The 15670-nt window shown below is 33.4% G+C and overlaps 1 protein-coding gene across 1 annotated transcript in view; it reads left to right on the top strand.

Moving 5' to 3' along the window:
* Positions 1-1216: 1216 nt before the first annotated feature.
* Positions 1217-15670, top strand: part of LOC136034070 (clathrin heavy chain 1-like) — a 150949-nt gene continuing 136495 nt past the window's right edge. The window contains exons 1-2 of the mRNA XM_065715188.1: positions 1217-1286; positions 7846-8056. Coding sequence (XP_065571260.1) covers positions 1245-1286; positions 7846-8056 — 253 coding nt within the window. The 5' untranslated portion in view covers positions 1217-1244. The remainder of the gene's footprint in view (positions 1287-7845; positions 8057-15670) is intronic.

The following is a 15670-nucleotide window of genomic DNA, read 5'->3' as shown; positions in this document are numbered from 1 at the left end:
TATTTTAATAAATTTCTTAAATGGGGAGGGCGGTGGAGGGTTTTCCCAACGTAAGGTATGATAGACAATTTTCTGCTTTGCATGGGGAAAACAAGAATTTAATTTTCTGTTATTACACTATTGCTGCATAGGATCTTTTAAAAAATGTTGACGTTAGTTTTTTATTATTCAGTCAGATATTAAACAGTTCGTGAAAACAAAGTATAGTAATAAGCCACCGGCTCAATAGTACACGAAAGTCTCAAAAACAGAATTTTGATACTTATAGATAAACTAAAAGATTTGGATTTTTCTGCTGATTTTAAATATACAAGTTACATCAAATTTAGTCTTACCCACCAAAAGATACTAGCCTGAGAAAATTTGCCTTATTTTGGCAAATAGGAGAAAAGACCCCTTAAAAGTCATTGAATCTTAACAGTTCTTTATTGTTTTAAAAAGTAGAATTGTGACAACGAGTCAAAACTTTAGCTTAAAGAGCAGGGTGTTGAGGAGGAGACAACCCCTTTCATATATGGAATAATTTCTGTTCGTCATTAGTTTTAATGTTTCTCCTTACTTGCAGTTAAAAAAAATGTTTTTTTTATTTAATTTTAAAAAAGAATGAATAAAAATATTTGATACTTGCAAAAACTGAGCTTACACAAAATGTTCTCTTTCTGTCGATCAAAATAAAGTAAATGAAAATGAAAAGATACTTTACAAATATTGAGGACAGCTGTAATTCATTTTTTTGATCGTCCTATTGCTCTATATGACTAACTCGAAAAATGGCAATTCTACTTCCTGGTTTAATCTAAACGACTGTTTAAATCCGAGATTATTAAAAAGAAGAAGTAAACAATGAAATAAAACATTTTTATTTATATTTGAATGCAATTCTATTTGAATGTAAATTCAGTTTCCAGTATCTACGATTGAAGCTAGGCACGGCTATAATCAACCATTTCTCTACTGAGAAGTCCGAAAATCCCAAAGTCATTTCTGGAGAAGAAAAATACAACAGTATCTGACTGTATTGAGCACCTAGGAATTGGATAAGGCCAAAATAAACGACTTAAATGACATAAGCCCGGTATTGAAGCACTGAAGTGAAAATACCTTTGGAAGATCACACCCAAATTATGCGAATTATGTTTCTTTTTAATTCCCAGCAAGATTTCTACGCCATCTATCTTAATAATATTTATTTCAAATTTGTTTTTCCTGACGTTAAGTTCATTGAAGAAAACAATCGATTCAGGATGGCCCAAATTTTACCTATTAAATTTCAAGAACATTTACAGGTAGGGCTACACAACTAATCATTTTTGAAAGCTTTATAAGTTTTTTTTTTATCACTGGACATGGATTTACTGTATCTAGTTGGCTGTAAAGATAGCCTTGACAGGTTAATTCCCTGCTTGGTAGGCTAGTAAGTTAGTCTAATTAATCATATCTGAAACATTTTATTTCAAATCATTCAGTTCTATAACAGGCTAAAGATAAAAAGGTTAAGACAGAAGCTGAAAGTGTCTTTTGCCTACAACCTTTCAGTGGATGGATAAAAGAACAAGTATATATATTCCTTGAACTTGACTATAGGCTATTTTATGCTTTATATTGAAAAAGAGTATAAAATAGGGTCTAGCAAAACCATTGGTAAAATTCTAGTTAAATGACTTTTGGCTATCTCAGAAAGGGGTTAGGTTAGGAAAATGAAACTTTCAGGGATGGGTCTAAAGGTAAAAGTATGTCCCAGGAAGGTATTTTGAAGTACCCACCTCCACTCCCTCTCCCTCTAGAGGGTCCTGACCTTTGATGACCTTTAAAATATGTGTTGTAAAAGTGAAACCTTGCAAAATAGATCTTCTGCTTGAATGAAGTACAACAAAATTGTTTCCAGCTTCACAACTTTGCTCAATCCCAATTTAGGCAATAGCCTAGGGTTTTAAAGATATGCAAATACATTTTGTAAATTTTGAATAAAAACATTTATATAACTCAGAATTCTATTCAAATAACAGGAATTACATTTTGAGAACTAAAGGCAGAGAAAAAGCAACTGGTAACTAAAAATTAAGGTAAAGTGTTGTTTTTTCAAAATTTCAGTAGGTGTAGATCTGTTGTGTAGGCAAGTTTCAGGGTGCTCTAGAGGGAGAAGGAGTGGAGGTGGGTACTTTAAAATACCTTCCTGGGATATACTTTAGCCTGTTGACCCATCCCTGAAAGTTTCATTTTCCTAGCCTAACCCCTTTCCAAGATAGCCAAAAGTCACTTGACTAGAATTTTACCTATAGGTGAGCTCAGGGTGAATTGTAGAAAATGTGGACAAACTCACAAAAAAACATAAAATTTATCTGTGTTTCTGGTAAATTTCTGGTATAGCTACTTTTTTCTATTAGCAAGATTAGGTTAAAAAAATAAAACTTTCATAGATGGGTCTATAGACTAAAGTATGTCCCAGGAAGGTATTTTGAATTACCTACCTTTTCTTATCTTTGAAATTCTGTAAAACATATTCTGGGGAGGTATTATTAAGCTTCTATGTTGCATTCTTCTGATTTCTGAGTCTTAGAAATTTACAAAATAACCATAGTTAACATGTATTTTTTAACTAGAAGATAGTTCAGTATCTTCACTTCTCTCCTTCTTTTTGAAATTTTGGTAAATGTATGACAGCTCATTATTGACTTGCCAATAAAGTGAATATACCTCTTGATGCCTTTTTTTATGCTTTTTACAAATATAGCCTTGTAATTGCTTCTATTGCAAATTCAAATATTAGCACTTTTTGACCCAAACTAACCTTATCATAAATACTTTTGGCACTGAGAAAATGTAGTATTATTTTGTTGGAAAATGACCATTAACTCATACTTTAATTGAAAATTTGTCATTTTTAAGAGCTCAAAAAGTGCTTGAATTTGAATTTGTTATAGAAACAATTATCATATTTGTAAAGAACATAAAAAAGGCATCAAGGGGTATGTTCACTTATTGGTAAGTCAGTAATATGAACTGTCATACATTTACCAAATTTTTTACCTATTGAAATTTATACAAAACAATATTTTGCCTTAATTTTCAGTCATCAGTTCCTTTTTCTCTGGTTTTAGTTCTGAAATTCTAATTCCTGTTGTTTAGGTAGAATTTTAGGCCATATTAATGGTTTTTCTAGATTTAGGAAATGTATTTACAGATCTTTGAAACCTCATCGCAAGGTTTCATTTTCATAACACAAAGATTTTTAAAGGTCATCAGAGGTCACTGCCTTCTATAGAGAGAAGGGGCTGAGGTAGGTTCTTCAAAATACATTCCCAGAACTTACTCTGGTCTATAGACCTATCCCTGAAAGTTTTATTTTTGTGACCTAACCCCTTTCCAAGATAGGTAGTGAAAAGTAGCTAAACTAGAATTTTACTGAAAACAGTTTTGCTGTACTTTGTTTTAGCAGAAGATCTATTTTGCAAGGATTTTACTTTTATAACAATGCCCTTTAGAAGGAAAAAGATGTAAATGTATGACCATTCCACCTCATATGGAGAAAACAATTTGTACTTCTTAATATGCAAAATAATCCTAGTTAACATTATTTCAGTTGGAGAACTTCACTTCTTTCCTTTTTTTTCAGTTTTGCAATTAAATTTTGAGTAAAGCCATGCTTTTTGATAAGTGTTTTGTCTGTTTTCAAATTTGTCCTGAAAGATATGCTGTCCTACAATTTTTTTTTATAGATGGCAGAATCCTTACTGTACAAAGTTTCTGGAAGTTTATTTTAATATGGCACAGAAATTAATGTAATTAATGTCTACCACACATATCTTTCTGTACTTCCACCACTGCATTTTCAGCAGCAACACATAAATTATTTTTAAGATGGCACAGCATTTAGCATGTATAGCCATTTTTTCAAAATTGAATGAAATGTTAATATGAAAAATTATGAATTTAAAACCCAGAAAAAGAAGGGAAGATAAAGGCTTTCCTGCTGAAAATATGTTAACTGTGATCATTTTGCATATAATGAAGTAAAATTTGTCTCTTTATGAGGTAGACTGGTCATACATTTACACTGGGAGAAGGAGCAGAGGGAGGTACTTCAAAAAATCCTCCCCTGGACAAACTCTAGTCTGTAGACTTATTCCCAAATTTTCTATTTTCCTTGATAGGTAGTAAATGGTAAAATTCTATTTTAGCTACTTTTTGGTATTTTGGAAAGAGGCTAGGTTAGGAAAATGAAACTTTGGTAGAATACTAGTTTGGCCTCTTTCTTTGCAATATTGGAAAGGGGTTAGGCTAGGAAAATGAAAATTTTTAGAGATGGATCTACAGACTAAAGTATGTCCTGGGAAGGCATTTTGAAGTACCTACCTCTTCTCCTTTTCCCTCTAGAGAGCTTTGACCTTTAAATTTTTGCTTTGTTATAAAAGTAAAAAACCTTGCAAAATAGATCTTCTGCCTAAATGAAGTACAACAAAACTGTCTTCAGTAAAATTCTATTCAGTATTGACAAATATGCTAACTACAGATGTTTAATGGAAACAAAAATTGAAATGCAAAAAGAGTGATTTTTACTATTCTGCATTCCCTCCATAGTAAAAAGAGTTTATTTTACTCAAATAGTGTGCAAGTTGACAACCCTGGTGTACAAGTGCTGGAATTTTCAGCTTAGCTTGTCTTGTAGGGTAACAAAGCTCCCACAGGCTGGATATCTCTATGGTGGGATATCTTTCAAAACTTTTCATCTTTTCTAAAATACAGGGAGTATGTACATGCAATACTTGCAGTATATACATAAAATACATGCAGCATATCAGAGACCATACGTCTGTGGTGACATTTTTGAGAGGCATGATGTTTGAGAATCTTGGGGTTATCTCCAATATCATAAAACTTTCCCTTCAACTTTTTGATTTGGTTGGTTTTCTTTTCTCTTTAGAAATTCCATACTCAATTTTTTCTATTAATTAGCCTACTTGTTTCAGTAGTTTGAAAGGTAAATTATTCAGTTACACAGTGAGATCACTTGCATGATCAACTGTTTTTCTTGATAGAGACTGATTAGCCATGAATAGAGTAGCCTGTGTACAAAAAGATGAAAAGTATGATAAATGATATTTTCAGTGATAAGCCTTTGAAAATCTCTAAAATTTGGTAATTAGATGGCATGAAAGCATAGCTAATTTTTAATGCATAAGAAACCTGCGGTTGTACCCAGTCCCTAGTACTCAGACATTGCTTAATTTTTGGGAAACAATTTTGCTGATGATTGGGATTAGGTTAAATATGATTGGTTGTCTACAATCCAGTAAAACTGTTTCCTTTAACATTTTAACTTGGAAGTAATTTAGCCTAGATATAGATTAAATATGCTCACTAAATGCATAGGAAGGTAATGTCATTCACATGAAAAATGTTCTTTTACCAAAATTAGGCTCCAAAGCTATGATTTCCAACTTAGATCACATGTCCCACCAGTGGGGCATCAAAATATTTTGGTAGGCCATGGGCAAGATGGGCACCCTTCAACTGTCTTTACAGTAGAGCCTTTATTAAAAAAACAAACCATTATTCATGCAAATGAGATCACATTCAAATGCATTTAAAGGGCACAAAAATATGATAGTGTTGCAATGATGTTGTACATAGTATAATATAGATGTGAGTGTAACTGAATCAATGTAAATCAGCTTTTGTGCAACTCAGCCCTATTTAACTGAACCCTTGTGCTACTAGACCCCTTTACAGCTCTACCCTATTTGACTGAACCCTTGTGCAACTAGACCCCTTTGCAGCTCTACCCTATTTGACTGAACCCTTGTGCAATTGAACCCCCCATTGAATTGGACCCCATGCAACTCTGTCCCATTTAGCTGAACCCTTCTTTGACTGAGTCCCTGTACAGCTCAATGCTATTTAACTAAAACCCTCATTCAACCGGATCCCCTGTTTAAATTATGCTTCTTTTCACTTAACCCTTATGTATCTCACCCATATTAGAATTAAGCCTGGTTTCACTGAATTCACTCCAAGGTCTAAGAATTAGTTTGAACTTGTACTGATTAGGAGCTCAAAATATGCTCCTTGCTGTGTTTGGAGTTTCTGACTTATATTAACCATTTGGGTAAACTAAATTAATTTGCACCAAAGACAAAGAACCAGCTTAGCAGTGATTGCAACTAATTTCTGTCACTGGCAGCCAATGAAAACGCTTCTCTTTCGGATGATGCATGCATGTTTTTTTGTGCATTCCAAATTAATAATTACTCTATTAAAGTCTGCAGAAGGTGATTAAAATGGTGGCTGAAAGAAATGGGGTTTGAGTTTCACAAGGATTAAATTACATGGAGGTTGTGTTGAAAGAGTTCTGAGCTGAATATGGTTGAGTTGAATGAAGGTTGACTTAAGGGGGGGGGGTGAGTTTCACAAGGGCTAACTTTTATGGGATTCAGATGGATGAGTGTTAAATCAAACAGGGGTTAAGTTGTATGAGGGTATCAGTTGCACAAAGGTTCAGGTAAACTGGACATTTTTGATATAACACCTTAGATTAGGTATTCTTTTCTTAGACCACACTGCTGTTCTATGACGAACAAATAAATTTTCAAGTGGGGATAATTCCATTTATTTAGACAAAAAGTTAAAAAAATCCTGACATTTTTATCACATATGCAGCAACTGTCATTAGTAGAATTGAAATAATTAATAATTGATATAATTAATAATTAAGAGTTAATTAAAGAATAATTAATAATAATTAGTAGAATGAAAATAATTGAAATAATTGAAAATAATAAGATTGAAAGTAGCATATTTGTATACAAAAAATAAATAACTCTTCAGACTATCCTGAACTTATTTCTAGTACCATGTTAATACTCATGCAAGGTCATAACTTTCATTTTTGATGCTCTAGTTTGTTTTTTGAAGCTTCTAGTGTTTGGGTCTGATCCTACCCTAACCGATGGGTAGCTGGAATCTACTATTACTACTTCCAACAGGTCACTGTAGCATCCACCTACTGCCTGGTGACATAACTGCAAATAAACTTTCTCTGCCCAAATTGTTTGAAGCTTCACTTTTACCCCCTTCAATATCCTTTAAACTTTCCCAATAAAATAGTTCAATATTTTGTGAATGACCCAAAAAGTTATTTATATTTTGTGTATAAATATATGCTACTTTCAATCATATTATTTCAGAAATTCTACTTTTGATGGTTGCTGCATATGTGATCGAAATATCTGGACTTCTGTACCTGTTTTCTTTTAACTGTCTAAATAAATGGAATTATCCCCATTTGAGTTTTGTTTTTCTTTAAACTGGGATCGAGCATAACAAGGGCTCAGTTTCACTGGGATTGAGCTGCACGAGGGTTCAGCTGCCAGGAGGTTCAGTTACATGGAGTTTCAGTTACACACGGGTTCATTTGCATCTGGGGTCAGTTATAGAGGATTCAGTTGCAATGAAACCTATTAAAAGTGTTGTGTTCAGACAATATGTTTCATTAATATAAAAACTCTAGAGGACGACAAAAAAATAGATACCAAGTTAATGAACCTTTAAGCTTCCTTCAGGTAAATAAGTATAAAAATTTGAATAAGCAAATTTAAATACCACAAAGAGGCATCAGGATTCTAAAAATATCTTGGTGGGTTATGACCTGAAATTGGTTGGGAACCACTGTTCCAGAAAATAGCCAGTCAAAGGGTGCATGTCCTGCACATGACCTACCGAAATATTGCCATGCCCTAATTGGGGATTACAGGTCTAGATTTTCGTGAATAGTTCTTTTATCTGAACTTGACAAGACTCCTCCCAGGCTCCTATTTCAATAAATGTTGATGTGCTTTTTTTTCATAGCTCACAAATGCAGGGATCCAACCTGCAAATATTGGCTTTGCCAATCTTACAATGGAGTCAGATAAATTTATTTGTGTTCGAGAAAAAGTTGGTGAAGCTGGTAATCAGGTGGTTATCATTGATATGGCGGACCCAACAAACCCAATTAGAAGACCAATTGCAGCTGATTCAGCAATCATGAATCCTAAAAGCAAAGTCATTGCTCTTAAAGGTATGTGTTTTTTTAAAAACTGATTGACTATTTTTATCTTATTGGGCTAAACCACATTTATTCTTCTACCAGACATTTTTTAACATTTATTCATCTACCAGTCATTGTAATTGTCATTGTGCATGTAAACGGTCTGCCTTCCTCTCCTTTTTCAAATTAGAAGCGAGCTTGGCTATAAAGACTGGGCTGCATAATGTTTGTGGGCAAGGCATCATCCCACCCCAAGAAATCTTGAAGTAGTCAAGCAGTTCACTTACTTTGGCTTAATTGTCTGCTCAAATGCAAATCCAGATGCAGAGATGTCACCAAAGACATTACTGGCAAATGTTGTCTTCGAACGTGCTCTTAGAACAAAATTTTACAAATCCCATATAGACGACCTCACAAAAGCACGCATCCACTCTTCCTCGGAATCTAATGGTATGCAGATGAAACTTCTCAGACGTGGATTATGAATGTTGGCACTGTACAGACGAAACACTAGAGCAAAATAACGCCTTAGATTGTCTGACAGGGTACAAAACTTAGAGATCCTTCAGTCCTTTAAATGACTACCTTGTCAGAGCAACTCGAGTCTCATTCGCTGTGTTGGTATGATAATCTACTTTGTATGCAGATTTAAACTCTTGCCCAAGTCATCTTCAGTTTTGATCCAACTGCAAACGCCCCAGAGATAGACCATACACAATATAGGGAGAAGTCATCCGTGATCAAGTGACTATTTGGATCATTGACCCTAACAAGACTCCCATCCTTCCCCAGGACAGACCACTCTTTGTGTGACTGATGTCACTGAGGCTTGCTCCCTTCGGCGGTGCCGAACCAGAGCGTTAAGTCAAGTCTAGTCATATTACAGAAATTTCAGTCTTCACTGATCGGAGTCTATTCATTGTAAATTATTTCGCTTTTTAGTTTATTCAGTATGCTTCAACGAATATGTTTGTTTAAAATACTTTATGCGTCAATTTTTTGAATTGCACCCGTAGCTATTTTTCAAAAAAACATAACTTTAAATAGAAACATAGTTGAATTCGGTTTGAAATCTATTTACACTAGTTTATTAAAGTCAGATAGAGTAAAGTTCATTTCACCAAATACGATTAACCTGTGTTTTATTCATACTTCTTTTATTAGTTTTATTTATTTATTGTATTTCGCTATATACGCCATGTTTAGTAAGTACAAAACAGAAAAATGGGGGGGGGGAGGGAACATCATAGCTCTGAGCCGTTGATGCAAAGTCGTTAATGAAATATGATATCAAAATCTGGCTGGCATTTCTGAGCATGACCTTCTTGAGATCTCTCGGACCAATCTCTCCTAGGATAGTATACATTCGCATTATCTCCATTAAAGAATTTTGGAACTCATCAGTCGCACACCTTTCGTCTTGACTCTGCCTTCGTAATGACAAAAGAAAAAAAACACCTGTTATTGCTATTTTGCACCAGATAGAGTTTAGACTTTAAGAGCTTGCTTTCAAATATCTAAAAAGGTTGTGTTAAGTCATTTCTGCTGTAATTTGATTGTGTATGATTTCTCGGTCTTATCATGCTATTTTGCTTGTATGCTTATATTCATTGTCCTCAAGAAACTTGAAAAAGGGGTTGTGCATGCTCCGGGAATGGTAAGGGCTATGGTAATGGTAATTTGATTGTGTATGATTCCTCGGTTTCTGCATGCTCTTTTGCTTGTATGCATATATTCATTGTCCTTAAGAAGCTCGAAAAAGGGGCTGTGCAAAGGGTAATGGTAGTTTGATTGAGTATGATTCCTTGGTTTTAGCATGCTCTTTTGCTTGTATGCATATATTCATTGTCGTCAAGACGCTTGAAAAAAGGGGTTGTGCCTACTCCAGGAATGGCAAGGGCCTTCTTCAAAATATAAAAAAATAACCCCTATTGAATGCGGCATATTTGGACTGGATTGGAAAAATAAAGCACCTTTTTGAATAAAAAAAAAACAGGAAAGTCCCTATTTAGGTCCTCACTGAATAATTTTCTAATTATATGGGAGGATATTAATTAACTAATACTTTATTTATATAAATAAATAATTGTATAATAATTTATATAATTAATATTAATCTAATTAATAATTTTCTATATATGGGAGGATAAAATGTGAAATGAAATATGAATCATTTGAAAAAATTCAAAATTCGAAATATATGAATATAAAACATCCATTTTCTGCAAGAAGTTTGAAAAGGGGGTTGTGACTACTCCGGGAATGGGAAGAAACTTTTCCAAAATACCAAACAATAACCCCTATTGAATGGGCATATTTGGACTTGATTGGAAAAATAAAGCATCTTTTTCGAATACAAAAAAAGCAGTAAAGTCCCTATTTAAGTCCTCACTGAATAATTTTCTAAAATCCTCGTTGGTTTTAGAATAGATGATAAAGCTGCGAGTCAAGTACTTGAATATTAAAGTTTATATGGGAGGATAAAATATGAATTGAAATATGAAAAATTTGAAAAAATATGAAAAAATGTCAAAATTTGAAAAATATGAATATAAAACATTCATTGTCCTCAAGAAGTTTGAAAAAGGGGTTTTGCCTCCTCCGGGAATGGGAAGGGCCTTTTCCAAAATATTAAACAATAACTCATATTGAATGCGGCATATTCGCACTGGATTGGGAAAATAAAGCAGCTTTTTCGAAAATAAAAAAAGCGGTCAAAGTCCTAAAGAGCGGTAAAGTCCCTATTTAAATCCTCACTGAATTATTTTGTAAAATCCTCGTCGGTTTAAGAATAGATGATAAGCTTGAGAGTCAAGTACTTGAATATTAAAGTTTATATGGGAGGATAAAATATGAATTGAAATATGAAAAATTTGAAAAAATGTCAAAATTTGAAAAATATGACTATAAAAAATTCATTGTCCTCAAGAAGTTTGAAAAAGGGGTTGTGCCTGCTCCGGGAATGGGAAGGGCCTTTTCCAAACTATTAAACAATAACTCCTATTGAATGCGGCATATTCGCACTGGATTGGAAAAATAAAGCAGCTTTTTCGAAAATAAAAAAAGCGGTCAAAGTCCTAAAAAGCGGTAAAGTCTCTATTTAAATCCTCACTGAATTATTTTGTAAAATCCTCGTCGGTTTAAGAATAGATGATAAGCTTGAGAGTCAAGTACTTGAATATTAAAGTCTATATGGAAGGATAAAATAAATATAAATAAAAATAATAAATAAATAAAATAAATAAAAATAAAAATAAAGGATAAATAAAATATAAATAAATAAATAAAAATAAAGGATAAATAAAATATAAAAAAATAAAATAAATATAAATAAAAATAAAGTATAAATAAAATATAAAAAAATAAATAAATAAATATAAATAAAAATAAAGGATAAATAAAATATGAATAAAGATGATGAACAAAAATTTGGGGAAATAAATTTGGAGGCTCTTCATTATGCCTTAGTTTCTTGTCAGCATTTTAATAATTTAAGTCACAAGTTGCTTAAATTAGGGAGTTTTATCATTAATGATTTCAAGGTATTTCAAAGACTTTCACAACTCTATTAGATGGATCCATGCCCTTTGATACGTTTTGATATTAGAATTTTATAATGTAAAATTAGTTTTAAATTTATCATCAATCTAAGAAATTACTTATACCAAATTTAGTTAGAGTCAAATATTATGTGTGAAATATCTGCTTCATTGATTTTTGAGCATTCTGTATGGTAGTGTTAGCATCAAAATGGTAATTAATAGTCTCATAACTCTTCAAATACCAGCTTTGGTTGAAATCTAAGATAATTTGTATGTAGATAATTTTTAATCTGTGTTTGTTTGTTCGATAATTTTGTATTTTTTAAGATCAAACAAACACAACTTATCCAACTTGTCCACAAATGTCGAAGGGCCGTCTTCAGCACAACATTAGGATATATAATTTAAAGTGCCAAAACCCTATAGGCAGGTGTGTATTCTCCTGATGAGCCCTTGTGTTGGGTTGTTGCCTCTGAATTATTTGTCTTTATTGTTTTTATTGTTTGATAAATGACGACTTATACTTATTGACGACATGACTGCCTGTCCGTGGATTATTCTTTATGGTTGATTGTGTATGGCTATGCTGTTTGACCTATGTGATTGTATGGATGAGTAGGGTTAAGGCCTCATTCAATTGCTGATCTATATTAATCACTAATGTAGGAAAACAGTTTTCCTTTTCTCCTTCTGTCCCCCCTTTTTTTTAATGTGTTTGTGCTGTTGCATTGGTGATTTCTCTTTTCATATATATATATATATATATATATATATATATATATATATATATATATCCTGTCAACATTGGGTACCAAGAATCTAAAATTCAGCATCAAAACTCTAAAGAGAGGGCAAAAGAAATATGTAAATATACTGCGAGATCTCTACTTCTACTGGCAAAGGATGTCAGAAACCAAGATTTAATCGATATAGTTATTTAAATCACATATACTTAGCCCATAGGTTCCACACTTGTCCGGTCATTAGGGAGAGATGGTCATTAGATGTTGGGTCAGTCTACAGGGTCTGTACGTAGGCTTCTCCTCTTGAGTGAGGGTTAGAATACAAAATCTGGATGGAGGACCATTTTTACTCGAATTTCCCCGTGGGTACAGCTAGAACTGTACTTAAAGATCCTATATTTCGTAAAAAAATTTCAACCGTGATCTGTTTTGCTGTTTATGGAGAATAAAAGGAAGGAGTATATAAAAGGCTGACTCATTTGGAAGTTGCGAATTACAACGAGAATTAATGTACATATGCCGAGTACCGAGGCTTGGCTTCGAAGTCAGCCGCATCGGTTATTTTATTTACTGGCATATTGACATTTTGGGTCACTAAATCGATGTTGAGAGGTTAAAAGCTAAGGAAGAATTGGTATTGCTTTCATGGTAGTTGAATTGAACCTATGGTGAAGCCAAAACACCAAGTAGAGGCTCACATTGTCTGTGGTTACAAGATAAGTGACTGAGAATCAATATATACAATACTGTCGCGTAGCCATGCCGGGGCCCGGCCTTAAAAATCGACTGTATAATTTTTTTCCTTCTTAGAATTCGCAAATTGACATTCCTGGCCACAAGAACGATCTAAATAGGCCACGACTTTAAAAAAATGGGTATTTTTCTCAAAATGTCTCTATTGAACCTTTGGTGACGTCATGACATCAAACAAAGGCTCAAATTGACTGTGGGTTAGAAGACAGGCGACTAAGAGAATTCATGTATCATATTAAATAAAAAAAATAAGTTTTTTTAACTGAAAGTAAGGAGCGACATTAAAACTTAAAACGACCAGAAATTACTTCGTATATGAAAGAGGCTGCTTCCTCATCAACGCCTCGCTCTTTACGCTATAGTTTGACTCTCTCTCAATTCTTCTTTTTAAAACAGTAAAAAACTTTAGCGTAAAGAGCAGGGCGTTGATGAGGAAGCAGCCTCTTTCATATACGAAGTAATTTCTGGTCGTTTTAAGTTTTAATGTCGCTCCTTACTTTCAGTTAAAAAAACTTGTTTTTTTTATTTAATTTCTGGACGTTTTTGAATCAATGCATGTTTTGATTTTGGCTCTCCGCAGAGGAATAATTAAAACAAAATTTGCATTTTTTTTTTGGCTAAATGGCTTTCTCATAATTTTGATCGAATGATTTTGAGAAAAAAAGAGCGGGGGAGGAAGCCTAGTTGCCCTCCGGTTTTTTGGTTAATTAAAAAGGCAACTAGAATTTTTGATTTTTTACGAATATTTTTATTAGTAAAAGATTTACGTAACTTATAAATTAGCTTAAGTAAAGAACTTTTGTATTCTCATATTTTTATTACATATATGAGGGGGTTCCCCCCTTGTCAGATCCTCGCTCTTTACATTAAAGCTTAAATTTTGTCCCAATTCATTAAGAATGACCCCAGAATCACAAAAACTGTAGAATAAATAGTTGAAATTACTAAAAATACTTTAGCGTAAAGAGCGAGGTATTAGGAGGAGGTGAGCCCCTCAAATGGGTAATAATTTCTGTTTGTTTTAAGTTTTAATGCTGCTCCTTACTTCCAGCTGAAAGAACTTTTTCATATTTATTTTTTATTTTTGTAAATAATGCTAGTAAATCCTGCGCTCCCTTCATGGAGATTTTCTTCCGCCATGACAAACTATCGATGGAAAGTTCCCCCAGCATATCCCCCTCTTCTCAACCCCTCCCCCAACCAGAAAAATCCTCCTGAAAACGCCTGTACGCTTCCCAATAACCATTACTATATGTAAGCACTGGTCAAAGTTTGTAACTTGTTGCCCCTCCTACGGGGACTGTGGGGGAGTAAGTCGTCCCCAAAGACATAGTTATAAGGTTTTTCGACTACGCTGAATAAAATGGCTATCTCAGAATTTTGATTTGTTGACTTTGGCAAAATAACTAGCTTGGGAGGGGGCCTAGGTGCCCTCCAATTTTTTCGGTCACTTAAAAAGGGCACTAGAACTTTTCATTTCCGTTAAAATGAGCCCTCTTGCAACATTCTAGGATAACTGGGTCGATACGATCACCCCTGGGAAAAAAAAAAAACAACAAATAAACACGCGTCCGTGATCTGCCTTCTGGCAAAAAATACAAAATTCCACATTTTTGTAGATAGGAGCTTGAAACTTCTACAGTAGGGTTCTCTGATACGGTGAATCTGATGGTGTGATTTTCGTAAAGATTCTATGACTTCTAGGGGGCGTTTTCCCCTATTTTCTAAAATAACGCAAATTTTCTCAGGCTCGTAACTTTTGATGGGTAAGACTAAACTTGATGAAACTTATATATTTAAAATCAACATTAAAATGCGATTCTTTTGATGTATGTATTGGCATCAAAATTCTATTTTTTAGAGTTTTGGTTACTATTGAGCCGGGTCGCTCCTTACTACAGTTCGTTACCACGAACTGTTTGATACATATATATATATATATATATATATATATATATATATATATATATATATATATATATATATATATATATATATATATATATATATATATATATATATATATATATATATATATAATAATAATTTGTTGTTATCCTCTGCACACAACAAAAATGCACTGAAGAGGAGTGTAGGGAAAAGAAAAACAAACAACACAGACAAAAATTGCACACAATTATTGATAACGTTTAAACACTCATTTCACCTTCTTCTACTTAGGCATAAAGCATTTGGACTCCATTCTTCGGGTCTTTTTGGCTTCAGAGTTAGCTGATGCTCTTCTGTGGCATTGATTTTTATTCTTCCAAGAGGGGGAAACAATCATATTTTGGCTTTTTCCAAAGGGCAAAACAAGGGGGTATATATACTTCTATATATTTTTTTTTTACTGAAACTTTATATTGACTTCCATAAGTCAATGATTAATCTGAACGTCTGATTATGGATCACTTGCATTCCAGTAATTGATACCTGTTCACGCCTCTTTGTCATTTAGAAATTTGCGGTAGGAATAATCAACCCATGAGATTAGACAAGGTTAAATTTTTGGTTATCTAAACATTTATTCTTGACGTGTTTAATTTATTTTTTAATTCAGACCGGTTTTTCGTGATCGATTCCTACGGTATCGTGAAAGAATTCTT

The sequence above is a fragment of the Artemia franciscana genome, chromosome 12 (assembly GCF_032884065.1).
Source record: "Artemia franciscana chromosome 12, ASM3288406v1, whole genome shotgun sequence".
In the NCBI taxonomy this organism is placed as follows: domain Eukaryota; kingdom Metazoa; phylum Arthropoda; class Branchiopoda; order Anostraca; family Artemiidae; genus Artemia; species Artemia franciscana.
This window is presented reverse-complemented; position numbering and strand designations above follow the sequence as displayed.